The sequence below is a fragment of the Spermophilus citellus genome (assembly GCF_964194105.1).
Source record: "Spermophilus citellus genome assembly, chromosome: 6".
In the NCBI taxonomy this organism is placed as follows: domain Eukaryota; kingdom Metazoa; phylum Chordata; class Mammalia; order Rodentia; family Sciuridae; genus Spermophilus; species Spermophilus citellus.
In genome coordinates, this window is record NC_138187.1 from 29,829,020 (window position 1) to 29,855,758 (window position 26,739).

General features: G+C 57.9%; 4 protein-coding genes across 7 annotated transcripts; 3 read left to right on the plus strand and 1 right to left on the minus strand.

The window, feature by feature from the left end:
- Positions 1-52: 52 nt before the first annotated feature.
- CLDN15 (claudin 15) lies at positions 53-10,670 on the plus strand. 2 transcript variants are annotated; one of them, XM_081299458.1, is made up of 6 exons: positions 53-656; positions 1,512-1,982; positions 4,486-4,650; positions 5,462-5,543; positions 5,652-5,768; positions 5,845-6,171. In XM_081299458.1, the coding sequence occupies exons 2-6, from the start codon at positions 1,766-1,768 to the stop codon at positions 5,945-5,947; spliced, it is 684 nt and encodes a 227-aa protein (XP_081155584.1). In that variant the 5' UTR covers positions 53-656; positions 1,512-1,765; the 3' UTR covers positions 5,948-6,171. The 2 variants fall into 2 exon arrangements, with proteins under 2 accessions (XP_081155584.1, XP_081155585.1); XM_081299459.1 differs by lacking the exon at positions 5,845-6,171 and adding an exon at positions 10,352-10,670 and having other exon boundaries at positions 53-1,982.
- On the minus strand, positions 9,690-15,736 carry ZNHIT1 (zinc finger HIT-type containing 1). Of its 2 annotated transcripts, none has more exons than XM_081299466.1 (5): positions 15,605-15,736; positions 10,681-10,851; positions 10,268-10,347; positions 9,989-10,158; positions 9,690-9,906 (listed from the first exon to the last, which is right to left on the minus strand). In XM_081299466.1, exons 1-5 carry the CDS (start codon positions 15,621-15,623, stop codon positions 9,885-9,887), a joined length of 462 nt encoding a protein of 153 aa, XP_081155592.1. In that variant the 5' UTR covers positions 15,624-15,736; the 3' UTR covers positions 9,690-9,884. The 2 variants fall into 2 exon arrangements, with proteins under 2 accessions (XP_081155592.1, XP_081155591.1); XM_081299465.1 differs by lacking the exon at positions 15,605-15,736 and adding an exon at positions 14,867-14,952.
- A 54-nt stretch (positions 15,737-15,790) lies between these two features.
- On the plus strand, positions 15,791-22,672 carry PLOD3 (procollagen-lysine,2-oxoglutarate 5-dioxygenase 3). Of its 2 annotated transcripts, XM_081299437.1 has the most exons (19): positions 15,791-15,923; positions 16,284-16,375; positions 16,497-16,633; positions 16,737-16,900; positions 17,032-17,144; positions 17,299-17,362; positions 17,829-17,926; positions 18,099-18,200; positions 18,344-18,469; positions 18,580-18,701; positions 18,903-19,007; positions 19,104-19,229; positions 19,490-19,631; positions 19,737-19,850; positions 20,011-20,079; positions 20,947-21,051; positions 21,456-21,602; positions 21,876-22,001; positions 22,244-22,672. In XM_081299437.1, exons 1-19 carry the CDS (start codon positions 15,809-15,811, stop codon positions 22,397-22,399), a joined length of 2,223 nt encoding a protein of 740 aa, XP_081155563.1. In that variant the 5' UTR covers positions 15,791-15,808; the 3' UTR covers positions 22,400-22,672. The 2 variants fall into 2 exon arrangements, with proteins under 2 accessions (XP_081155563.1, XP_081155562.1); XM_081299436.1 differs by having other exon boundaries at positions 19,490-19,850.
- A 2,113-nt stretch (positions 22,673-24,785) lies between these two features.
- Positions 24,786-26,729, plus strand: LOC308651874 (2-acylglycerol O-acyltransferase 2-B-like; the record flags this gene model as incomplete). The annotated part of the gene is made up of 6 exons (XM_081299457.1): positions 24,786-24,867; positions 25,058-25,236; positions 25,344-25,548; positions 25,711-25,885; positions 25,974-26,158; positions 26,467-26,729. 6 exons carry the CDS (start codon positions 24,786-24,788, stop codon positions 26,619-26,621), a joined length of 981 nt encoding a protein of 326 aa, XP_081155583.1. The 3' UTR covers positions 26,622-26,729.
- Between the last annotated feature and the right edge of the window lie 10 nt (positions 26,730-26,739).

Sequence of the window (26,739 nt, forward strand, 5' to 3'; positions counted from 1 at the left end):
AATGTGGGGGTCTCCTTTGTCCACGGAGCAGCCCAGTCCACACCCTTCCTTCCTCCCCTTCCCCAAAGCCGTGTCCTTGAGCAGCAGCAGACAGCACAGGACATGGCCTTTCTATGGCCCAGAATCCTGGGAGAAAGCAGCCACCAGCGGGAAGGGCATCCAAGGCGAGGCTGGGATTTACGGCTCCGTCTCCTCTGACCCACTCAGCTGCCTCGCAGCACGTGGACTTTTCCACTGCGGCCCTTGGGCTTCCTCCACAACCTCCGCCCTTCCCTCCCTTTGTCTTCCTGCGCCTCCCCTTCCTCCTGCCCCATCCTTCTCCTTAGGGAAAGGGGGGCCCCAGTGGAGAAAGAAGTTATTTTAGCATGGGGGAGGCAGGGGTTTGGGGGGAGGCTAGGGGCACAGAGTGTCTGGGTTCCAGCTTATGGAAGGGGAGACAGGCTCCGCCCCACCGGGTCTGCCCCACGCCCCCTCGTGCCAGGCTCTGCGTGGGCCTGCGCTGCTTGCCGCATACCTCTCGTTCCTCAGCCCCCGCCAGGCCAGCAGGGTGGGAGGAGGCACCTGAGGGAGACATGAGGACCTGGCGCAGTGGTGGGGAACAGGGCGGACACCCCCAGGAGTGAACTAGAGCTGTCCCAACCTTGGCCTTGGAGCAGGTGCTTATCCTAGGTTGGGGGGGACTCTGGGGTTTTGATCCATCATGATTAATTGAGTTGGTAACAGCTTCTGGTAACTCTGAAGTGCTAGGAGAGATTAGCCACAGGCTCATGTCCCAGACCTGTGATCTGCTCCTGGGGCCCCTTGGCAGCAGGATCAAACTTGATGCCGAGAGTCAAAGGTCAGCTCAAAGGGGGAAATTCAAGTTCAGGAAGTTTGGAGGAAAGTTACTGCTGGCCTCACCTCAGTCCTGCCGCCCTCAGATCTGAGATGGTCCCCAAGCATGGAGCAGTTGGAGTGTGTGGGGAGCTGTGATCTCTGGTCCCCGTTCTTATTATGACCTGTAAAGCCAGTACCGGGGCTCCAGATGACTAGCAGAAAAAAAGTGGAGCTGAATAAACGAGCCTGGCCACTTTGGTAACCGATGGAGTCTAATTTGAATCCAGGTTGCCGGACCCCAGAGCGCTGGTCTCTCCCACTGCCTTCCCGTCGTCTTTGGAGACCCAGGGGTCCTAGAGGTGTGGTTCTTCCCATGCAGAGGGAGTGGCCCTGCCCCCGGTCCTCCATGGAAGGCATGTCTGTCAGGGTTCACTCCACCTCTTGTCATGCTCCTGCTCTCAGTCCCCTTTTCTCTCCTTGCCCCTCTATTCCATTCTCTGGCCCCAAATGAAAGCTGAGTCAGAGACAGCCGCTTCCCCCTTGGCTCCTGAGTCCTCCCAGGCCCCTCCTTGGCCGGATCCGTTAGTCTTCTAAGTCCTCTCCCCCCACCCTCGAGGGGCGGGGAGTCCAGGCCAGCCTAGAGGCTGGGGGAGGGGGTGGACTTTTGGCCTGTTTATTCCCTCCATCGTCAACAGCTGCTGCCACACAGGCTTGGCTCATTCCTCTGACCTGTCAGGAAGCAGAGAGACCCAGAAAGGAGGGAGTCAGAAACCTGGAGACGGAAGGACCTGAGCCCGAGGAGAAACGGGCAGAAGCCACGGCTGGATTCCCTTCCTTCCACTCCGCCTGCCTCAACGCTCCTCCTTAGCCAAGCCCCTTCCACTTCCCCGGGGGCTCCACCCCTGCCCCTCTCTGGGGCCCAAGCCCCTCAGGGGCCTGCTGTCCCAGGATGTCCATAGCTGTGGAGAGCCTTGGCTTCTTCATGGCAGCCCTGGGGCTGCTGATGCTGGGGGTGACCCTGCCAAACAGCTACTGGCGAGTGTCTACCGTGCACGGGAACGTTATCACCACCAACACCATCTTCGAGAACCTCTGGTACAGCTGTGCCACCGATTCCCTGGGAGTCTCCAACTGCTGGGAGTTCCCGTCCATGCTGGCCCTCTCTGGTACGGGGTGAGGAGAGCTTCAGGGAGCCGAGGGAGGGGGGACAGGCTTGGAGAGACCCCAATGGAAGGGGTGGCTGTCTTTGGTCTGATCTTCGGTGCCATAAAGATGCAGGAAGACGGGTCAAGCTCTGGGTCCTGGGCTGCTGTAGCCAAGAGCATTGGGCACTCCAGCCTGGCTCTGGAGTGAGACCTTGTTATATTTGGCCCCTGGTCTAGTAGAATCCTCCACCAGTGGTTGTAAGAGCAGGCAGCAGAGTCATCAAGCTGCCATGTGCAACTCCTGCCCTGGCTAGCTCTGTGCCTCGGGTGAGGAGACAATGGGCTTGGTATCGGCCACCTGCAGGCTGGGACCATAACAGCACCAGCCCTCAGGTGCTGGTGAGGATCACATGCAGCAAAACCTGCAGACCCTGGCTCCCTGTTGTCACATATGCACATTTTATTCTGGGTGGGATCGCTGGGTTGGCAGGGTGAGGAGGCCCCATCTTGGCCTCTGAGCAGTTGATAGGCAGCAGGTCTCAGTGACCAACCAAGCATCCACGCTGGGCCGCTGGTCTCCCTGCTGTGCTGAGCTGTACAGAGCCCCCAGCAAGGCCAGGTTGCAGTGGACGAGTGGCCAGGCAGTCTGAATGGAGGTGGTGGGCACGCCCGGGCACGTGTCTGGGGTTCTCCACGCCATGTGTTCTGAGGTTCTTAGAAGGCTAAGCCTACAGCTCCAAGGTAGGCCCAACCAGTTCTTTCTGATGACCACAGCTCCTCCTGCTGCCTGCTCACCCTTGACTGGCCATCTTCCCACAGAGCCTCCTCTCAGTCTGCCCCCGTGCCAGAGACCAAGAATGAACCCTCTGTGGGCACCCCCCCACACACTGGGTCCTTGGGAGTCTTCTTGACCTTCCTGGCTCTGCATGGCAGGTGATGGGTGGGCAGAGAGGAACTGAGGCCAGCATTGGGCAGGAAACAGGTGGTGAGACTGCCCCAGGAGTGCTGGAGAGCCTGGCTGGGTCTCTTGTGCCCCGCTCTTCCCAGACTCTTGAGGCAGCTGTAGGGGCTTCATGCTTTTCAGCCATCTCCCCAGGACCTGTGTGCAGGACAGGTGTCCCCCAAAGATTCCTGAAAGCTGAGTACACTCTGGACCAAAAGCCCAGGGTGCTGAGTGGCCAGAAGAGACAGTGGGGGTAACTGGCCCGGCAACCCAGCCAACCCAGTGCATCCATGCCTGGCACACTGAGCCCCGAGAGGGGCCCATGGGGCACTGCTGCTCTTGGCCTGTAAGAGGTCCCAGTGCAACAATGTGCAGGAGCGTCTGGAGGGGAGAGCAGAGGGCCGCGGAGCTCCGGCCTTTGCTTCCCCGTCCAGCTGTGCTGTTGCAGTGGTCTGTAGTCACCTGCTGCTGGGTGGGGCATTGACCTCATTTCACAAAGCTGAAGAAATTCTGTAGGGTGTAACAGCCTAGAGCCACAGGAGGTGAGGGCAGCTGAGACTCCAACTTATGGTGCCCGAGCCCAGGGCCCAGTTGATTCCTCCATAGCCCATTGTGGTCCAGAGAGGGATCCTGGCCCTCATTCAGCCACCCGCCAGCTGTGCACCCCAACTTCCACTTGGCCACCAGAGCTCCCTGAGGATTGAGAGTTGGGGTGGGGAGGGAGTGGCTGGGAATCAGAATGTCCTCTCAGAGAACTTTGTCCCTCCTCCCTGCTCCCCAACTTCAGGCCACTTACCTCTTCCTGGCAGGGACCCAGCCTTTCTCCTTCAGCACCCATGCTGCTGCCCCACCCAGGAAAGGGGAGCAAGGTCCTCAGGAGCACTTAGCAATCATGGAAGACAGAGAGGGGAGGAGGGGCTGGCAGCTTCCCTCAGTTTTGCAAAAGGGGAAACTGAGGCATCAAAGAATATGAGCTAGACAAACTCGGATGATCCTGGGCCCAGGTGTCCCACCTTCCAGGTCAGAAACTGCCCTTGACCCTCTGCCATAGGCCACTGCTGCCCCCTTCAGGTTACTCTGGGAAGAAACTCTGTTGGAAGTGTCAGGCATTGTGCTTGAGCTCTGGGTGGGATTTGGAGAGCCCTTGGATGCGGGGTGGGGATGGGGAAGGTGAAGTTTCTATAATGTACAGTAGAACATGGGCCTGATCTGATGGAGTGGCAATTCTCAGCCAGCCTGGCTCTGCACTTTGCCTCAGCTTGGGAGGAGAAGGGGTTGCTACAGCATCCTGTAGGCAGATGTCCAGCGTGCTGCAAAATGCTCCATGATGCATAGGACATTCCCTGGGAACTAGGTCCCCAGCCCAGAGTCAGTAGTGAAACCCATGGAAAAGGTACCAACAAAGTGCACCTGGCTGGGAGGAGGAGGGCATGGGTGGGAAGGGCATGGATGCACAGGGAAGGAGGCTGGAGGACTTCGAGGGACAGCAAGGCTTGTGTCTGAGCAAGGGCCACAGGGGCTGCTGTGGGCCATGGAGGTGGGAGAGATGGGGGAAAGACTGATGCCTGTGTCCCTCCCCAGGGTACGTCCAGGGCTGCCGTGCGCTCATGATCACTGCCATCCTCCTGGGCTCCCTTGGCCTCTTTCTAGGCGTCCTGGGGCTGCGCTGCACCAAAATCGGGAGCATGGAGCTCTCCAGGAAAGCCAAGGTGGCGGCTATCGCGGGAGCCCTTGACATGCTGGCTGGTAATTGGGGGAAGGTGTTGGGTGAGCTTGGGGTAGCCCTTGGCCACAGACTACAGGCTTCCTGCCCCACATCCAGCTCCCCACTCCTGGCACACGCAGCTCCTTCCCCTTTGCCTTGACACCTGCTGGGCTCTTCCCTGGCTCCCTGCCATCCCACCCTCATCTGAACCTCCAATCCCATCTACAGTTCAGTCCTCCACCAACACACACACACCCGTACAGTGTAGAGTAACAATGCCGAGACTCGCCACTAGTGTTCCATTTGTTCACACCTCTCATAAGTCTGCAAGGTAGGGTGGGCATTGTGCTGTTCCAGATTTGAAAAGCTCTGAAAGGTCAGGTGGTTTCCTGGAAGACAGGCCCCCAGCAAGGAGAGTGGTGACAGCCCAGGGCTTGGTGGGATTTGGGATTCCAAAGGAAAGGGCCATCAGGGCAGTGGGTGGGGAGACTTGGACAACTGGGCTTTTCAGGCTGGGTAGGACAGATTCCAGGTGAGGCCAGGAGTGCCGGGGCCCTCAGGTTGGGATGAACAAGGCAGCTCTGAGGCCAAGGGGGGCCGGGATTGGATGGAGAGTGCCAGGAAGGGAGGTCAGAAGTGCTGGATTGAGACCTTTACAGTTGACTGCCAGGATGGGAAAGTTTATAGGCTGGGGCGGGAGAAAGGCATTGAAGTGAAATGGTTACCTTTGGACTTGATGCCCTCCAACCTACTCAGGAAGACCCCTGCCTGACCCTTCTTAAGCCCCCACACCAACCTCCTGCCTGGGCCATGCTGACCCAGGGCACTAGTGCGGTTCTCCCGCCTCCCCAGGGGCCTGCGGGATGGTGGCCATCTCCTGGTACGCCATCAACATCACCCAGGACTTCTTCAACCCCCTCTACGTTGGAACCAAGTGAGTGAGGAGCTCCGCCCTCTGGGACAGCTCAGGTGGAACTGGGCCCTGTCCCTCTGGCCCGCGCTCACCTCCTGGCCCCCACCCCCGTGTCGCCCTTGCGTCCAGGTATGAGCTGGGCCCCGCCCTCTACCTGGGCTGGAGCGCCTCCCTGCTCTGCATCCTCGGTGGCATCTGCCTCTGTTCCAGCTGCTGCTGTGCCTCCCAGGAGGACCCCACCGCAAGGTGAGAGGGGAAGGACAGGGTGGAGGGCAGGGAGCAAGCGTCGCACCTCCCTGTGACGGCCCCCTTCTCCCCACAGGGCCCAGCTTACCTATAAGACTTCCACAGTCGTGATGCCCACCGCCACCTCAGATGAAGGTGACAGCAGCTTTGGCAAATACGGCAAAAATGCTTATGTGTAGGAGTTTGGGCCAGCGGAACCCATCTCCTTTCCCACTGCCCAGTGGAGAGGGGTCTTTAGGACCCTGGGGTCCATCTTCCCTTTAAAAACCTGCAGCAGGCCACGCCCCATCCTGGACTCTTCTACGGCCTGGGCCTGGCCTGGCCCTGTCTTCTTCCGAGGCCGAGGCTGGGCGTGAGGCTGGGCATGAGGGGACGGAGGTGCCCCCCCTACCCGGTTTGTGCGTTCTATATAAATACATGCATAAATAAATGTGTTTTGTGACTGTTCAGGGTTGAAGGTGTCAGGAAGTGGGGGCTAAGCAAGGGGGAGAAGTGGGGGCTAAGCAAGGGGGAGAGGTGGGGCCAGGGAGTGAGTCAGTTCTTGGACCCCTGTCGTTCTGTCTACCACTTCTGGGCTGTCTTGTCCAGCAAAACAGAGGCGTTGCTAGCGATTTCCAGAGGGTGGTACATAATTACTACCAAGAGTCATCTTGGACCAGATATGGGAAGCCCCACCCCCAGGTTCTTGGAAATATCAGAGATTCCCAGGATCAGCTGGCAGTGATAACAAGCCACTCCTGATGATTTCTCAGAGCTCCTTAAGGGGACAGTTGGTTTGGAGCAGTTTCTTGCCTGGGCCTGAGCAGGGACATCAGGAATGGGCAGCCCCTTTGGAGCTCTGGATCAAGTTAGCTGGGTGTGGTGCCTGTACATTTCTCTGGGGGGAGGTTCCAAAAGTTTCTGCAAGTATGTGCAAGGCTAGACGGTGTCCCCCTCAGCATAGGTTGGGGGCAGGCGTGGCACAGGCCCAGCTCTACTTGGTACCCATTCAAGACAGGAAAATGAGGCCACAGGACAGAAGCCTGGCATCCAGTGACAGCAGAGAATAGGGGCCCAGCCCAACATGTATCCCCTGCCACAGGACCTGGTGATGCCTGGGTCCCCTCAGAGTCCCCTCCGTTTCTCTTCAACCTTATCCACTCACCTGCACCGGCTCTTTCCTGCAGGCCTCTTCGCACCCCTTCCTTTCAGGGAGATGCTCCCAAACCAAGTTCCACAACTGAGCACTAAGTACCATGTGCCTTAATGAGGTGCTAGGCTAAGTTTCCATTCCTCTGGCCATCACATGGTCACATGATTAAAGGAGTTAGGGACATTTTCCCCTTTGCTGAGTTTCTTCTCACTAGAAGCTGGGGTGGGCACCAAAACATGGACTTTGCCCTCAAAGAACTCAAACTTGGAGCAAAGAGGAATGTCAACCAGAAGCTGCCATCTGATGTCTAACGACAAACCACTCTGGCTCTTGGGCAGTGCAGCAATAGCTGTCAATCCTGGGTGTTCACAAGCTGCGGGCACTGGGTGAGAGTTCTCCCAGTCCTTGCAATACCTGGGAGGTGGCTGCACCAAAAGCAGAGGCAAAGGCACCTACCTGCCCAGCTGCACAAGTAGGAAGCAGTGGGGCCGGGATTTCTCTAAGACTGAGGATAGCTGATGATGCCTCCCAGAATCCTCAGCTATCCTAACGCAACCAGCAGCAGTGCTCACTGAGCTCTTTAGGAATAAGTCCCCAGTCTCCAGCCTTCCAGAAGGTGGCACCAACTTCTTCTTCCTGTGTTCCCAGGAAGGGTGGTGCTACTCCATCATGACACTAGGTTTAACTTCTAGAAACTGTTGGAATAGTGTAGATTTCCCAAAGACCAGGGGTCTCCCAAGTCAACAAACAAGTTTCCCGTTTAAAAAAAAAAAAAAGCTAGCAAATCTTGTTCAGGCCTTTCCTTGAGGAGTTCTGGTTTAAAATAGGGATCCACGCTTCTTAGAGAATGTTCTTGGATGACCAGGGGAGCCAATCGGCATCAGAGCACCAAGACGCCACTGGGGTTAGGAACCATCCTCACAAGGTCACTTGGGAAGGTGCTGGGAGGAGAGATCTTACACCAAGCAGAACCTACATGACTCCATTTATAATAACAAAACATGAAGCAAGGCCCTTGAGGGTAGGAATGAACCAAAGAGCAGGCTGCGTTGACACACTGAGTCTGACGCAGTGTTTCTCCACCAAGAAGGGCTTTTCTAGGCTCAGGACATAGCTCAGGTGGTAGAGAACTTGCCTTGCATGAACAAGGCCCTAGGTTCAATCCCCAGCACCACACACACACACACACACACACACAAAGGGCTTTTCTACTTTCCTTTTCTGGCCTGTGTACTTCTTGGTGAAGAGGAAAGATGAATGAAAGGTTCTGGACCCCAGAGTTTCATTTCCTGGGAGAGACAAGAGGCCCAGACAGGAGTTGTTGCCAGCAAACTGAGACTCCTGGTGTCCTTGTTACTACTACTAACAAACCATCTCAAGACTCAGCAGCATAATTCCACTATTTTATTCTGCACACAGATTCTGTAGCTCAGGAATCTGAACAGGCACAGCACAGCGAGGTGGCTTCTCTCTCTCTGGATGTGAGACGGAAAGCTGAAGGTGAACTGATGCCAGGGGCACAATCACCTGTGACTGAGGCTGGGCTGGCAGGATTTGAAGGCCTGGCCCTCCTGGGTCTGCAAGTGAGGGCACCTGCCCACACACAGCCTTGGTGTTACCTGGGCTTCCTCACAGAATGGTGGCTTCTTCTTCAGGGTAGCTGGGTTTCCTATGGACTGTCTTGGGGACCCAAAAGAAAGTGTCCTAGCCACAGGGCAGGACTGTGGGTATCACATTGGGGGAGTCATTAGCTGGCCTAGATTCTAGGGGAACACCCCACCTCTTGATTCAAGGAAAAACAACCTCACCTCATTTCTACGATCACCACACCTGAATTCTCTCCAAACCCTGTGGTCGCTACCAACTCCTGTGAAGCTGTCATTAATACCATCTGGCCTGCAACAAGTTTTCAGAGAAAGGGAAAGCAGGTCCCCAGAAAACACTGTCCCAAAGAGCAGTGAAGAGCCTGAGGCAGTGCCTGGCATTGTCCTGGTTGCCATCTTATTAACATATTATTAAGGTCATTTGCTCAACAAATACTCCCAAAGCCCCTGCCTTGCTGTGGCTTAACAATGCGACTCCAAGGAGCTTATGGGATTAGGGTTTGCAATCCTCATGATGAGGCACAGAGAAGGCCTGGCACCCCAGCATGCAGTGCCACCAGGCCAGGAAGCTCTATGCTGCAATCCCCACGTCTTCCAGGAACTTCTGGAGTCAGGGATGCCAATAATTTGACACAATTGTTGTCACAACTGCTTTCTCAGACAGGGGCAGCAGGGACAAAGGCTCACTGGCCACTCCCACTTGGCTAAGCTCCAGATACAGTCAGGACTGGCACCTTCACAGTAGCATCCTATACCCCGGCTCTGGCCCTCGCCCAGTTTCTGTTACCCAGCACTGGAACCTACATGTACTTCAAAAATACTAACAGGAACCAGAGAAATCAAAAGCAAAACCAAACTAAATCAATGCTGAAGAAAGAAGGCCTGGCCCCCCTGGGTCTGCAAGTGAGGACACCTGCCCACAGCCTTGGTGTCACCTGGGCTTTCTCACAGAATGGTGGCTTCTGCTTCAAGGTAGCTGGATTTCTTATGGACTGTGAAGACACATGGATCAGTTAAGAAAGGCTGAGGCAAGATGACGGAGTGGCCAGAGAATGGGACAAAATTCCCCATGGTCAGACACAGAAGGGGGGCAGCGGCAAGTGGCAGGTCAGAGGAAGAGAGCAGTAAGTAGGAACGACAGGTGGCCCATGACCCTCACCCCCAAACACCCCATGACCAAGCAGGGAGGCTCTGGGCACCAGGCCTTTTATTACCACAGCACTCTGCAGGCTGGGCCCACCCTGCTGGACGACCCCGGAGACAAGACTGGCTGTCCCTGCAGGGACAACAGAGCTGTGCTAGGGGAGCGCGTGGCTCCTCCCTGTTCAGGGCGCTTCCTTGGTGGTACATGGAGGTCCTTCCTCTCTGGAGACCCCAGGCTCAGACAGTCCACTTCAGACACCTGCAGGCAAACAGGAAGGCCAGGAAGAGGTCTAGGGAGCCACAGAGGGGCAGTGAGTGTGGACAGGGAGGCCACAGCTCACCTGGTCTCCTGGTGGGTGCCCAGACAGCGCACTGTGCAGTACCGCGCTCCGCAGCTGACACAGGTGTAGGGGGAAGGGAAGCCGCACACAGCACAGAAGGGGCGCTGGGGCCGGGACGGGGGCCCTGCGCAGGCCGTCAGGTAGTTGGGGCCCTCCGCCACGCTCAGGTTCTGCAGAGACAAGGCGGGCGGGCTCTGTGAGCCTCACGCAGCCAACACCTGCCAGGCAGGATCTCCAGGGGCTCCCCCTCCCCACGGTCCGCTGGCGTGCCCTTCTCACCTGCTCCTCCAGCAAGGCCTGGAAGTTTTTTCGGAAACGAAGTTTAAAATGATCACCTCGAGTTTTCTTTTTTTTCTTTCCTAGGAGTCCAGAGAGATGAGTCACTTGACAATTGCAGAGAAGGAGCAGCTCTCTCTGGCTTGCCACAGGGGTGCAGTCTGTCTGTCCCGTCCTACCAGCCTTTGCCCTTTACCCCACTCCCCCAGTCAGGCCCCACCATCTCTAGGTACCCCAACTCTGAGGCCCACGTCAGCTCATCCACTCTTTCCTTACTCTGTGTACAAGAGAAACTGAGACGCGGTGGCTCACAGCCACGAGGGCCAGCAGACGCCCGGGCCAGGGACCTCACGGCCCAGTGTCCTTCCACAGTCCTGACCTGGGCCTGTCCCTCCCTTCCTCCTCGTCCGCCTTACCAGTGTCTGCATCATCGTCAAACTGAGGCAGCCTCTTGCCAAGCTGGGGGAGGCCTGCGTGGGGGTCGTCCTGGAAGTTGTCATTCTCCAAGGCCTCAAGCTGCCTGTTGATGCGGCGCTGCCGGGCAGCCCGGTCCAGCACCCGGCGCTGTCCAGGGTCCTGGGAGCGAACTAGATGTGGCAGGGCAAGGAGAGTTATGGCCAGAGAAGAGGAACACAGGGAGGCAGCAAGCATGGACGGGAGGCAAGATGACCAATCCCCCCAAGACACTGCGGGGTGACTTGACTATGGGCAGTGGGTGGAAGATGGACACAGGTGGTAGCCACGGTCCTCTGGTCTCATCCCAGGCCCGTGTCCCTGTTTCCCACTGTGTCAGAACTCTGGCCCTGCTTCCTCCCCAGCCAGCAAGACTCCTTTAGTTCCTCAAGCTGCTTCCCACATTTTCCTAGCACTTCCTGCCTCCAGCCAGTGAAGCCTCTCACTGTGCCGAAGCCACACAACTGTGCCCACGTGGAGGCACAGAGCACCAGGGTTCCCCAGCTCCACTGGGACGTGCCCTTGACCAGCATCTCTCCCCACCCCTAAAGAAGCAAGGAACACACACTCCCCCTTCAGACCACCCACAAACACTCCTGCTGGGCCCACCCTCTCCACTCTCCAGGGGCCTGCGACTGAACCCAGCCCTTCTCCTCCAGCTTGAGTCCATCCCTAACCTCAGCACCCTCCACCGGCCTCAGCTGGACTTTCCCTTCAGGAGAATAAATTGCTGCCAGCGTGTCTACGCCTCCAATGGCCTAATCGTTTCCCTTCGAGAGGGTCTGAGTGATGTCTTCACCTCCCACCTACTCCTCAACCTCTAGCAACCTGACTCCTGCCTGACTTCACTGCTGGCCACGGGTGACCGCCTGGGGCCACTCCAGAGTGCATATCTAGCTCAGTTCTTCGTCTCGCATGTCTCTGCCCTGTGACCATGCTGCCCACCCTCCTCGGGGTAAAGAATCCCTATTTCCTTGGCTTGGCTCCAGCTTTCCTCCTTCTCCCTCTCTGGACTCTCAGTCTCCCGTCTTGGCTGCCCTCCCTGCCCCTGAGCCTTCTCTGCCCACCCCTCCTCCCTCTCAGTCTACACCCTCTTCCACAGGGCTCTGCCTATAACCCACATGCAAATAACTCCAAACATGATCGTCTTGGCCCAGAATCCTCTCCTGAGCTCCAGAATTGGCTCCAGGACATCAGCACTGACCCTCTGATTATTGCACCTCAATATGGAACATCTTCCATCCAAGTCTGCCTCTCCCTGTGGCCAGAGTGAACGGACGCACTGCGTACATCCACACAGAGCCCTAGCAGTCCGCTCATCCTCTTTATCACCCCATCAGCTACTCGCCAGGTTCTGATAATTCTACACAAAATATCTTTGTTTATCAGACAAGTACCAAGCGTGTGTTCATCATGACAATAGCAGCAGTGCCAGCAGCCACCACTTGCCAGACACATACTCTGAGCTAGGCACCATACAGTTGGTCCTCCCTGTCCACAGGTCCCACATCCATGGATTCATCCAACCCCCAGATTGACAATATTTATTCAAAATGCACCTGCACTCAACAGGTACAGACTTATTCCCTAAACAACACTGTGTAACAACTAGTTCAGTAGCATTTACATTGTATAAGGTATTAAAGTAGATAGAGATGATTCAAAGTGAAGGAGAGGATACACACAGGTTATGTGAAACCATTACACCATTTTATATGTGAGACTTTAGCATCTATGGATTTTGGTATCCAGACAGAGGGGGTGTCCTGGAACCAATCCCCCATAGATTCTGAGGGGTGACTTACTAAACAATTAGCATAAACTGAATAATTTAATCCTCACAACAACCCTTTGAGATAGGTATCAGTTCATCTCAACTTACTGATGTTTGGAAGTTAAAAAATGTTTCCAGGGCTAGGGTTGTGGCTCAGTGGTAGAGCACTTGCCTAGCATGTGTGAGGCACTGGGTTCGATTCTCAGCACTGCATATTATTTAAATAAACAAAATAAAGAACCATTGACAAGAAGACTATATATATATATATATATATATATATATATATATATATATATATATAACGCAACTAGAAAAAAATATATATAAATAAATATTTCCAGAGTTTGCACAACTAGTAAATGGCCAGGTCAGAATTCAATCCCAGAACCAAGCAACATCAAAACACACATTTTTTTTTTTTTTTTGGTTTGTTTTGTTTTGGATTTGGTGGTATTTGGTGGTATCAGGGGTGCTTCACACTGAGCTACACCTTCCTCCCCACCTTTTGATTTTTTTGCCCAGACTGACCTGAAATTTGCAATCTTCCTGCTTCAGCCTCCTGAGTAGCTGAGATTACAGGTGTATGTCATCATGCCTGGCTTAAAACACATGGTCTTGCCGGGCCTGGTGATGAACATCTGTAATGCCAGTGGCTCGGGAGGCTGAGGCAGGAGGATCACAAGATCAAAGCCAGCCTCAGCAAAAGCAAGGTGCTAAGCAACTCAGTGAGACTCTGTCTCTAAAATACAAAACAGGGCTGGGGATGTGGCTCAGTGGTCAAGTGCCCCTGAGTTCAAAAACACATGGTCTTGATCACTGCATGATGCTGCTTCCCTCCCGGGTGCCGAGTGCCGGGCAGCACCTCAGCAAGAGCATACAGTCTTGCAGGAGCACAAAGGATTTTAAAGAACAAGTACATTTGGCTAGGAAAGTACTAAAGGCTTTGGAGCATAAGACAGAAGCCCCCACTGCGGCCCTGGGGTTTTAGGGAAGGTAAGTCTAGCTTGAGGCCCAAGTCATCAGTAGCCTGTTTGGGGGAACCAAGAAAGCTGGGTGCCTTTAACAAACCGAGGGAAGTTCAGCAAGACCAGCATGTAAAGCAAGTGGGGCGGAAGCTGAGATGAAGGCATGCCAGGTCCTCAGAGTTCTACCTCTAGATATTTAAAGGAATTTGAACTTGGGGATTTTACAGGTGAGAACAATGGAAAGCCAGTGGGGAGGTGCAAGTTAATTTAGCAGTGTTAACGGTTACTTCCTTTCCTCCGGACTCCTCAGCATCTCTTTAAGTGACCTTCCAGTCTCTAGACCTGCTTTCAACAATAAGGTAACCACTGATCACACGTGGTTACTTATATTTAATCTAATTATGAGAAAATAAAAATTTAAAATTCAGTTCCTTGGTTGTACTAGCCACATTTCATGTGGCCAGTAGCCACATGTAGTGAAAGTCCTACTGTGGATTGAACTTCAGAGACACTTTGCCACTGAGCTACATCCCCAGCTCTTTTTATTTTGAGACAGAGTCTCAGTAAGTTGCTTAGGGCCTTACTAAATTGCTGAGGCTGCCCTTGAGCTTGCAATTCTCCTGCCTCAGCCTCCTGAGTCCCTGGGCTTACAGGCAGGCCACCACCAAGCCTGGTGGAACACCCCACACTCAACAGCACAGATTAAGAACATTCTCATCATCACATAAAGTCCTACTGGACACTATTGCAATCCATCTGCCTCGCTGAAGCCAGAACTGCCTTTCTAAAGATAAACCTGCTTGGTCACGCCCCTGCCTTAAAAGCTTTTGATGGCTCTCCACTGCCTCTCCATAGAGTTCAACTTCCTCGGCGGTGTATGGAATGCTTTTCAAAACTTCACCTTTTCCCATTCCTCTGGCCACTGTTTGCTTGTAAGCTCCAAACTTTAAACAGGCTTCCTAAGCGACTTGCTTTTTCTTGCTCCTCTGCCTTTGCTCGCGGAGTGCCCCGCACCTCTGCGGTGCGAAACCTTAACCCGCCTTTCAAGGCTCAATTCAAGCGTTTCTGTTTCCGTCCAAGCCTTCCAGGTCTCCCTTTCTTAGGAGCTGGGGCGGGTGCCTGTGCCCAGGCGCCGTGCGCCGCTCTGCTATGGCACCTATCACTCTGAAGGGCAATGCAGGTCCGGGTGTCCGTCCCGCTCACAGAAAGCCAGTTCTGGGGTAACAGGGCTCTTTCTCCTCTCCATCCTCAGCGCCAGGGTTAGGGCAGCCATCAATAAAACTGAATGAACGGTTTAGGGGGCTGCCCGAAAGACCTGAGAGTCGGTGAAGAGATTTGAGACAAATAACTGAGAAAGTCCCAGGTCGGGTTTGGAATTGGGGGTCTAACCGCTGGGGGCTCACATACCCGAAGTTTTTTTCTCCACCATTTGCGCAACACAGCAGCCGGATGAGCCTACTGCGCACGCGTACTAAATAGGCAGCAGTGGTTTAAAACAGAAAATCCTACCATTTCCGGCAGCGTGCGTTTGTGCGCGTGCGCAGAACCAGCCCCCACCGCTTGTAGTCATTACGTGGTGTTCCCTTGGAGACAAGAAAGCTTTCCGCCATGTTTTGTAGGGCCAAACTTACTTCCGGTCTCAGTGTACTTGTGCAAATTTAGTGAAAGACCCGAAATGGGAGTCTTTCGAGAAATTTTATTGTCCTTGGGTCCTTCAGAAGATGCTACCATCCCAAAGACATCCCCTGAAGTATTTCCCCGGGGCAGTAGATGGGGCGGCCTGGACTGCGGAGGAAAGCGGCCTGGCTTGAGTGGGCCGACTGAGAGGTCCTTGCTGACCGTCTACCCCAAATCAGCCTCCAGCTTCCCAGGGCCACAGTCCCGCCGCGGACTCCCCGGCCTTCTCCCTCCTTGCCGCCCCTGCGCCTCGCTGCCCCCGTCTTCCGCCCGACGGCCGCGCCCGCGTCCCGCCGGACCCTCCGCGCCGCATCACTTCCCCTCCGCGGTTTCGGCTCCCCCGGCTGTCGGGCGGGCGGAGGGCGCGGCAGGCTCGGGCCGCAGCCTCGCCCCCTCCCCGCCCCGCGGCCGGCCGCCCCCTGCGCTCGCCCCGCGCCCCACTCGCCCCGCGCCCCGGACAATCCTCGCCTTGTCTCGGCGCCTGCATCTCCAGTTCTCCGGGGCCTCGGGTTACGCCTTTTTTCCAGGGCGGAGCCCCAGCCCCGCTCCTCCTCGCAGCGGGCGGCTCCGCAGCCCGGGTTCCCCGTTCCCAGAACCTTCTCCCGAGTTGGGATCCAGACGCGCAGCCCAGCCTGGTGTGGGCCCGCGTGCGGCCCCGGCCTGCTCCCCGCCATGGCCTCGACCGGCCCGGGCCCCCGGCTCCTGCTGCTGCTGCTCCTGCTGCTGCCGCCGCCTCCTACGGCCTCCGCCTCCGACCGGCCTCGGGGAAGCAAGCCGGTCAACCCAGGTGAGGACCCCGGAGCGCCAGCGGGCGCTGGACGGACGGTGTCTGCCAACCTGGCCGGGGAGGGTCGGGGCTCCAGCCCCGCACGCGCCTGTGGGCGGTATCACGCGGCCCCTTGCCCACTCCCCACCCTGAACTGGAGTTTTCAGCCTCTCCAGGCAAACTGACCCCGAATTCCTGGATGTCACTCCCACCTGGCTCTCACTGGGGTAAAAAATGTACCTGGGTGGGGAGAATTTAGAGGAAACTGGAAAGAAGAGGAAAAGGACCGAAGTGGAGTTAGGGAAAGGGATCGATGGGGTCCTGCAGAGAGTAAGGCACGTGGCTGGGAAGTCTCAAGTACCCATTCCTGGCTGACCTTAGAGAAGCTGCTGGTGATCACCGTGGCCACCGCGGAAACAGAGGGATACCGGCGTTTCTTGCAGTCTGCTGAGTACTTCAACTATACTGTGCGGGTGAGGAGGGGACCCTGGGTGAGGAGTGGGCTGAGAACTGGTGCCGGGCTCCCACGGTGAGCCTGGGCAGCCCTCAGTCCTTGTTGATTGGATTCCTCCCTGGTATGTGGATCTCCCACAGACCCTGGGCCTGGGAGAGGACTGGAGAGGGGGTGATGTGGCTCGAACAGTTGGTGGAGGACAGAAGGTCAGATGGCTAAAGAAAGAAATGGAAAAGTATGCAGACCAGGAAGACATGGTCATCATGTTTGTAGACAGGTAAAAGAGCCAGGGACGGAAAAAGGAGAGGGTGAACATGAGGAGGGATAAAGATGCTGAGGTTCCCAGCGGCCTCCTGTTCATCCTCCCCTTCCTTGCTCAGCTATGATGTGATTCTGGCTGGCAGCCCCTCAGAGCTGCTAAAGAAGTTCATCCAGAGTGGCAGCCGATTGCTGTTCTCTGCAGAAGGCTTCTGCTGGCCTGAGTGGGGGCTGGCAGAGCAGTATCCTGAGGTGGGCACGGGCAAGCGCTTCCTCAACTCCGGTGGTGAGTGGCAGAGTGCCTGAGATAGAGGGGCTAAGAGTGTTCCAGGTGCCTGGGGGCTGGAGGGACAGTGGGGCCAGGCCTTTAGGGACTTTGGATTTTGAAATCACCACCTCCCCTGCCCCCTCCACCAGGATTCATTGGCTTCGCCCCCACTATCCACCAAATCGTCCGCCAGTGGAAGTACAAGGACGATGATGATGATCAGCTCTTCTACACGAGGCTCTATCTGGACCCCGGGCTGAGGGTAGGTGGGGCCGGAGAGGGGCACTCAGCCTTGTGCCTGTGGGAGGCCTCTGCCTGGGGGAGGCAGACGGAAGGGGATTTGGAGGTGTAAAGAGAAGAGGGTGGGAAATGATGTCATCCCACCTCCCGTTCATCTCCCTGCTCATCCCATCCAGGAGAAACTCAGCCTTAATCTGGATCATAAGTCCCGGATCTTCCAGAACCTCAATGGGGCTTTAGGTGAGGAGGAAGGCACTGGACGGTGGGCGACAAGGGGCCTACTGCTCGGGGTCCTGATTGGGAGGGGCTCCTGGTGGCCTGTGGCTCCCCTGAGTAGACCGCACTGGGCCAGCCTCGGTAACGAAGCAGCAGTGGGGCTTGTGCCGAGGTGCCAGCCTCCGAGATCTCACAGGGGAAGGTGCCTGGCTGTCCACCCTGTACCGATCCTCGGCCATGTGGACACTGGATCCTGAGGGCTAGTGGCTCACCCCAGGTCACACAGGGAGCAGTTGGAGCTCCAGGGTGGCAGCGCCTGGTCAGAGCTCTGGGGAGAGCAGAGGTTCCTGTCCCAGTGGAGCCACCGTCTAGGGGTCTTGCCGCCCAGGCACCCTCATCCCCTGGAGAAATTGGGACCCCACATTTAGAAGAAGCCATTGCTTGGCAACTCCCAGAGAAAGGGTGTGTAAAACCTGGCCTTCCTCCCCAGACGAGGTGGTTCTAAAGTTCGATCGGAATCGTGTGCGCATCCGGAACGTGGCCTATGACACACTCCCCGTCGTGGTCCATGGAAATGGTCCCACTAAGGTGCCCTTGACTGCCCCATGCCCTGGGCACCCCCAGCCCCCTCCAAGTCCCTGAGCAGCAGAGGTGCCGGGAGAGCTTCCTCCATACCCTGCTGCCCCGTCCTCTGGTCCGACCTCCCTCACATTTCCCCTGCCCTCCTCCACCCCAGCCACTCCCCGTCTCTCCCTCACAGCTGCAGCTGAACTACCTGGGAAACTATGTCCCCAATGGCTGGACTCCCCAGGGAGGCTGTGGATTCTGCAACCGGGACCGGAGGACACTCCCGGGGGGGCAGGTGAGGAAGGGAACTAGGTTGGGGTTCCAGAGCACCCTGAAGTGTGTCAGGCAGGGGAGCTCTTGGGAACCCACTGGCCAGCAACAGCTGAGGGGCAGAGGGGCCTGGGCTCTCCTCTGAGCTCCGCTGTTTGCGCCCCCCAGCCTCCCCCCCGGGTGCTGCTGGCCGTGTTCGTGGAACAGCCCACCCCGTTCCTGCCCCGCTTCCTGCAGCGGCTGCTGCTCCTGGACTACCCCCCTGACAGGGTCACCCTCTTTCTGCATAACAACGTGAGAGCCCCAGTCTCTCCCCGGGCAGTGCCCTGCCCTGCCTGCAGCCCGCTCCCCTTCCCGCCTCGCCACCCCGGCAAGCACTCAGCCCGCTTCTCTGCCTGCCGCAGGAGGTATACCATGAGCCGCACATCGCAGACTCCTGGCATCAGCTCCAGGACCACTTCTCAGCTGTGAAGCTGGTGGGGCCAGAAGAGGCCCTGAGCCCAGGCGAGGCCAGGGACATGGCCATGTGAGTGAGACCTGGTGGGGAGGGTGCGGGTCGCCACCCTGGACCACTCCATGGCCACCTCCACAGACAGCAGAGACCCTGGGTGGGGGCAGGACCATCCCTTTTTTTCCCCTTGGGGTAAAGAGGGGTCCCACACACCCCCTACTCCCCTCCCCTCTCTGCTCCCTGTTGGGCTCATCTGTGTGGGTGTGTCACCTCCAGGGACACTTGTCGGCAGGACCCTGAGTGTGAATTCTACTTCAGTCTGGATGCCGATGCCGTCCTCACCAACATGCAGACCCTGCGCATCCTCATCGAGCAGAACAGGTGGCCCCGCCCGGCTGGGCACCCCTAGCCACCTCATCCCTCCCCCCCTCGAGGCTCCCCAGGCCTCTGCCCAGCCCTCACCCCACCTGTCCACAGGAAGGTGATCGCCCCCATGCTGTCCCGCCATGGCAAGCTGTGGTCCAACTTCTGGGGGGCCCTGAGCCCCGATGAGTACTACGCCCGCTCCGAGGACTACGTGGAGCTTGTGCAGCGGAAGCGCATGTGAGTCTTCCAGGGCGGGGTCCCTCCTCCCCTGTGCAGAGATCGGACCCTCGCCCTGGCCCCCACTCTCAGGTCTAATGTGGCCACTAGGCAGCTGTGTCGTGGCTGTGGGGTAGGTCCCAGCTGTGGATCAGGTGGCTGAGACCAGCAGTGCTTGGCAGGCTCCAGGGCTGGGGTGTCCCGAGGAAGAAGCCTCTGGGATGGACTGGGCAGAATTTGGGGGTCTCCCACCTCACTGACCCTGGTATCGCCACCTGCAGGGGCGTGTGGAACGTGCCCTACATATCCCAGGCATATGTGATCCATGGGGAAACCCTGAGGACAGAGCTGCCCCAGAGGGAGGTGTTTTCGGGCAGTGACACTGACCCGGACATGGCCTTCTGTAAGAGCCTGCGAGACAAGGTGAGCAAGCAGGGCCTAGGGTACAGGGCCTGGGCGCTGGGAGGCCGAGGGGCAGCTACCGAGCGTCACCTCTGCCCCTCTCACACCCACCCCACCCTGCGCCAGGGCATCTTCCTCCACCTCAGCAATCAGCACGAGTTCGGCCGGCTCCTGGCCACCTCCCGCTACGACACTGACCACCTGCATCCCGACCTCTGGCAGATCTTTGACAACCCCGTCGTGAGTGGCCCTCCCTCAGGGAATGCTCCTTCCCTGCCCTTGGCTAAGGATGTCACCAACACACAGGGGCTCCTGGGAAGGTCCCATGTTGCCGGGGTGGGGGGGTGGCCCAGAGAGGGTGGGAGCAAGGCTCCTCTCAGGCACCCCAACATTTCCCCAGGACTGGAGGGAGCAGTACATTCACGAGAACTATAGCCGGGCGCTGGACGGGGAGGGGCTGGTGGAACAGGTGAGCTGCTCGGGACTGCCTACCTGGAGACCCTGCTCCTGGGTCCTCCACTAGGACTGGCAGTTCTCAAACTGAGTTCCCAGGGACCTGGGGGTGCTCTGCTCAGGCAGGAGGGAGGCAAAGGCTGAGCAGGTGGGCCTCTAGCCCCAATCCGGGCGTCAATCACAGTGATTCTCCTTTCATCTTTTAAATACATAGGTGTTTCTCAACTTAGGATGGGGCTGCGTTCCCTTAAGCCCATCGTAAAGTCCTCCGTCGTGAGTTGAGGACCCTCCATGTTGGTGTAATCATACCTTTAGAGAGGGCTGTACTGCTGGGCACAGTGGCACAAGCCTGTACTCCCAGCGACTCGGAAGGCTGAGGCAGGAGGATTGTGGGTTCAAAGCCAGCCTCAGCAACTTGGTGAGGTCCTAAGAAAATTAGTGAGACCCTGTCTCAAGATAAAAATCTAAAAATAACGGCTGGGCTTATAGCTCAGTGGTGGAGCACTTGCCTGGCATGTGTGAGGCCCTGGGTTCGATTCTCAGTACCTCATATAAATAAATGTATGAAAAATAAAGGTCCATCAACAACTAAGCAAAAGAAAAAATTAATAAACATGCCTATGAAGGCTGGGGAGCTCAGTGGTGAAGTACCCTGGGTATGACCCCAGTACCAAAGAAAGAGGAGGGGACGTGCTGCTGGGAGCCACTGTGCCAGTGCCGGTGGGGGGCTGGTCCCTCTTTCCATCTGTGCCCTGCCCCTCCCCCTTCTCTGCTGAACTCTCTTCCTGGCCTGGCCCCCACTCGGGTGGCCCTCCCCGCCCCTCTGCCTTTGCTAGCCTGCGTGTCCCCCATGCGCATCTCCCAGCCCTGTCCCCCTCTGCAGCCATGCCCAGATGTCTACTGGTTCCCGCTGCTGTCAGAGCAAATGTGTGACGAGCTGGTGGAGGAGATGGAGAGCTATGGCCAGTGGTCGGGAGGCCGGCACGAGGTGAGGGGAGAGAGGCTGGGCTCCCACAGGCGGATGCTGGGTCTGGCAGAGAGACCGTGAAATCGGGAGTGGGTCCAGTGAGGGGGCCCAACTGGGAGGGAGGCCCAGAGGCACCGCGGCGTCCACTCAAGGCATATTCAGTGAGCTGCTGGCCCAGTTGGCACAGTGCAGGGGCCAAGCCCACAGGCCGGAGCCAAGCAGGGGCCCTTGGGTAGCCGTGGGAGGAATCTGGGGCCTTCACTGCAGAGGCCATAGCTTCCTGAGACTCCAGGCATCAGCGAGTAAAGCTGAGAGAGAGACCAGAAAACTGTTCAGATGGAGGGGACATGAGCGTCAAGGCCTAGGGACAAGGGAAGGAAGGAGGCCGGTGCTGCCCCCAGGTGCTCAGTGTCCACTGCCCTCAGGATTCAAGGCTGGCTGGGGGCTATGAGAACGTCCCCACCGTGGACATCCACATGAAACAGGTGGGCTACGAGGACCAGTGGCTGCAGCTGCTGAGGACATACGTGGGACCCATGACTGAGAGCCTGTTCCCCGGCTACCACACCAAGGTGGGCCCTGCCGTCTCCCCCAGCTGGGGGTCTCCAGGCAGGCCACTCATCCCCTGTAGCCCCTGGAACCCCATGGACTTGGGTCCCAGCAAGGAGCTGCTACAGGAGGCAGCCCAGGGCGGGGAGTGGCCAGGTGGAGCCCCAGGGCGACCTTGATACTGGTCAGCATCGGGCCCTTCCTGGCCCCTCCTGGACAGGAGCTCCTTGTCATCCTGTCAGAAGAGTCCGTGGACCCCCAGCCCTCCCTGCAGCCTCTCCCTCGTGTCCTCACAGACCCGGGCAGTAATGAACTTCGTGGTCCGCTACCGGCCGGATGAGCAGCCCTCTCTGCGGCCACACCACGACTCGTCTACCTTCACCCTCAATGTCGCCCTCAACCACAAAGGCCTGGACTATGAGGTGAGCCGCAGCCAGCCCCACACACACCCACACTTCACCCTGGGCCTCCTGCCCCTGCCTGGGCCTTTGGGCAGTTCCCCAGGTGTTTTGTGAGTGTTGTCTCCTGGATCCCTTCTGGGGGCACCTCCCTCTGTCCCCCTGGCCTGTACCACAGCCCTGCCTGCCAGGCCCCCTCGGACCTGCTCACCCCTCCATCCCCCATGGCTGCTCACCGCTCCTTCTCTGTCCCCTTCCCTCCCCAGGGAGGTGGCTGCCGCTTCCTGCGCTATGACTGTGTGATCTCATCCCCGAGAAAGGGCTGGGGGCTCCTGCACCCTGGCCGCCTCACCCACTACCACGAGGGGCTGCCCACGACACGCGGCACTCGCTACATCATGGTGTCCTTCGTCGACCCCTGACGCTCAGCCACTCTGCCAAGCCTTCCCTGCCACCGTGCCTTGGGGGGCCTGCCCCCCCATCCTTGGAGAGGTGGCTCTGCCCATCTCCTCTCTTCCTGAGTATGTCCCTTGCACCTGGGACAGAATGTGTCACCTCACCCCACCCAAGGCCCTCTCAGGAAGCCCCTGGAGCCCCACTCCACTCTGCAGCCCCCGGGGCTCATGGGAAAGGGTTCCTGGGGTCCCCATGTGATAAATTATTAAGGTTTCTCAGCCCCCTCCCAGTAAAAGAGGATTTGTAACTCTCGGGTCCATGCGTCATCTTTCATCTACCTGTTGACCTCGTCTCCCTTCCTGGCACCCAGAGGAGAGGGGAGACCCTGATTTCCTCCAGAGGGAGGAAGAGAAGCGGGGTGTTCCGCCTGTGGAGGAGCCTGGCAGCTTCCCGGGGGCCCACATCCTCTCTCCCCTTTGCTGCCTGAGCTGGAGAGTGCTTGAGAAGGCTGCAGCACCCGAGGACACAGGGTCAGACTCAGGGTCAGGCGCAGATGAGAGCCCTGAAGAGGGAGGGGTGGCGAGCACTGAGCCAGGCTCCAGGGACAGTGCTGGGGAAGCAGATCCCTCCAGAAGCTGGTCTCCAATAAGGAAGGACAGGGTGGAACCCTGCCTGCCACCTGCCAACAGCTGGGACCTAAGCTTTTACTGGGACAAAATCTGGAGAGCCCTCTGGAGGGAGCCCTGGGAAGCTTCCTGGAATAGGAGAACTTGGAGCACGCTCAGGGAGGGGAGACTCCTGAGAGCTGGTCCGGAGTCCAGCCTTCAATCCTTAATCCTCACAGCCAGCCCAACACTAAATCCTCTAGACTTATCTCCCTTTGAAGCCCTTTTCAAACTCAACAGGCTTGTTTATCTATTCTGGGACATTCCTGCCTCTGGACCTCTCCCCACCCAAAGCTAGGATCCTCCCCTCCCTCCCCCTGCCCAGCCTCCCTGAAAACCTCACTACTGACACCTTCCTTACTGGTAGGGGGGGCTGGTCATCGCTCCCCATGGGTGAGCATCTTTCTGGCCAGACTTCCAGAAAGATGTCCCTCTCACTTCATCTGCCACCACCCTCATGCTGTGACCTGTGGGTGAAAGTGGGCTGGGCAGGGACAGAAGAAAACACTCCTGGAAGGGTCCCTGGATGGGGAGGTCTGCAGCAGAGTGAGGCAGGCAGGGACAGGGACAGAAGGAGTACACCCAGGCTTTGTGACAGGGCCTGATCACTGGAAGCTGGCTGTGTCTGTCTTCTCCATTCATTTATTGACACCTGAACTCTGGGTGCTGAGTCACATGATGGGCATGATAGCTGTCCTGTCCTCTCCTCACTTAACAGTCTGGAGGAGATGACCTCAATAGGAGAATTGCCCCAGAGATGGGAAAGTATTTTATGGTAAAGAGCGTGTAACAAAGGCACCTGTGGGGGTGGGGATGATCAGCCATCCCTAAAGAAATGACATTCGGCAGGATGCCTGGTACATCCCAGCAGCTTGGGGGCTGAGACAGGAGGATTGGGAGTTGAAGGGCAGCCTCAGCAATGGCGAGGCGCTAAGCAATTCAGTGAGACCCTGACTCTAAATAACATACAAAATAGGGCTGGGAATGTGACTCATTGGTGGAGCACCCTGAGTTCAATCCCCAGTACCAAAAAAAAAAAAAAAAAAGAGAGAGAAGTGACATTCATACTAGCAGCTCAGGAGGCTGAGGCAGGAGGATTGCAAGGTCAAAGCCAGGCTCAGCCCAGTCCAAGAAAATTAAAGTGACATTCCCTCACTCATCTCCACAGGCCTCTGGTCAATATTGGGGATAGGTCAATACTCTCATGGTGATAGGATGCTCAAGAGCATGTCCCACTGTTTAGAAGGCCCTGTCTCCAAGGGTTCATCAATCTTTAGCCATTCCCACAAAGCCCTCCTCTCTGGAGTGACTCCCCCAACTGCCCCAGAGGCCTGAGCTGCTCCTTAAGGAGTAGGCCCTGCCCCCAGGATCAGGCCTGGTGACTATAAGATTTTCAAGTTGTTCTCCCTGGTGTCCAGAGCCCTGCCCTTCACAGCATGCCAGGATCTCTACTGGCCTGGCTCCTGAAGAGGCCTGGGCTCTGACCACCAGGACACTCAAGGCCTTTCTCTTCTCCAGGCTCCTGGCCACACCCCCAGTCATTTAGGTGTGGTCCTATTGGTCATAGCCTGTGGGCTCAGGGACTGATATTCCATCTCATTCAGGCTCCAGAGGCTCAGGGGGCAGGTCAGCAACAAGGGCGGAACCTGGGGCGGAACCAGGGCCAGGGGTCAAGGTCAGTGGATTGAGCCAAAAAGGAGGTCGATAAGCGTTTGTAGATTGTCCCTATGTGACTCCCCTCTGCGGAATGGGGGCCTCTCCCAGCCTCCTTTGCCGGAGTCTCCAAGCATTCGCCGTCCTGCAGTGGGTCTTCTCCTTCTTGGGACTGGGTGAGTCCCCAGAGCCTGAGGATCCAGGCAAACCTGGCACGTGGGCTCTGCTTCCCCTTTCTCCAGAGGAAGACAATGTAGGGTTCTCTGGGCTCCCGAGGGGAGTCTGAATGCAGCGGAACTAGGAAAGGGCTGAGGGGAGGCTGGGCTTGAACACCTGAGCCCTGAGTGCGCCTCCCTTGTTCTCCAGGCTCCGTGTGCCTGGTGGCCCTGCTCCTGGCTCTCCTAGGCCGGGCCTGGGTCCTGGTTGTCCTTTACCTGATCTGGCTCTATGGAGACAGAAGCACACCCAGGGCTGGCGGCCGGCGCTCTGCCTGGGTCCGCAACTGGGCCATCTGGAGACATTTCCGTGACTACTTCCCCATATCGGTGAGGCCTGGGAAGGTGTAGTGGGGATGGGGCTTCAGGACACTCTTGGGACAGTCATCCCCAAAGCCCAGTCTCACCTGCTGGATGGGGTGCCCTCTGCTCCCCAGCTAGTCAAAACCGCAGAGTTGGATCCCTCCCGGAACTACCTCTTTGGCTTCCACCCTCATGGCGTCCTGGTGGTGGGGGCCTTCGGCAACTTCTGCACCGAGGCTACCGGTTTCTCCCACCTCTTCCCTGGCCTCAGGCCACACCTGCTCATGCTGCCCTGCTGGTTCCAAATCCCTATCTTCCGGGACTACATTATGACCAGCGGTAAGGAGGAGGAAGTCCAGGCTCAGGAGCCTGACCCCAAGCCCCCGCTGTCATTTACCGGTTTCTCCCCTCCTCTCCGGGCTCCTAGGCCCAGCTCCGCCTTCCCAGTGTCTTCCCCTGAAAACCCAGGCGTCGGGTCCCCTAACCTCTGCCCTCCTCCAGGATTGGTCTCCTCTGACAAGGCCAGTGTTTCCTATCTGTTGTCCCGTCCTGGGGGCGGCCAGGTGGCCGTCCTGGCCGTGGGAGGGCCCCTGGAAGCGCTGGAGGCAAAACCCGGAGCCTTGAGCTTACGGATCCGGAAGCAGAAGGGATTCGTCAAGGTGGCCCTGGAACACGGGTGAGGAGCGTCGGGTGGCTGTGGGGTCCACACGGGCTGCCCACGGGGAGGAGCACCGCGCACCTCAGCGGTGCGCCTTCCCCTCCAGGGCCTCGCTGGTGCCTGTCTTCTCGTTTGGGGAGAACGAGCTCTTCCGGCAGTTCCCGAACCCCCGAGGCTCGTGGGTGCGTAGGGCGCAGGAAGCGCTGCAGTCACTGCTGAGCGTGGCCCTGCCGCTGTTCCACGGCCGCCTGGGCCTCCTGATGCCCTTCCGCTCGCCCATCCACACCGTCGGTGAGCCTGGCCCCTGCGCTCCCGGCCCGGCGCCTGCTCCCTGCTCCCCTGCTCCCCTGCTTCCCGGCTCCCCGGCTCCCCGGCTCCCTGCTCCCTGCTCCTTGCCCGCCGCGCCCTGGTTAGGCCCTGGTGTCCCGGCTCTGCCCCACGCGTCTGGCACGTCGACCTTTTCCTCCCGGCCGGCCTTTTGCAATCGCCCCAGGCCTGAACTCTGTCCTGGCCGATCCCCGTGGCCACCGGCGGGGAGGGGGGGGCGGCGGGCCGAGCATCCTAGTGACCGGCCCTGTCGCCTCGGGTTCCTCCCGCAGTGGGCGCAGCGATCCCAGTGCAGCGAAACCCGAGGCCCAGCCGGGCGCAGGTGGACGCGCTGCACGCGCTCTACGTGGAGCGCCTCACGCAGTTGTTCGAGGAGCACAAGGAGCGCTACGGAGTCCCCGCAGACAGGCACCTCGTCCTCACTTAGGCGCGCCCTGCTGGCCCTGCCCTTTCCCCTCGGTGACCGCAGGTGGGGGAGTGGAATTAAAGATCGGAACAGACCCACGCGTGTGTGTGTGTGTTTGTGCCCGGTGGGGAGGTCCAGC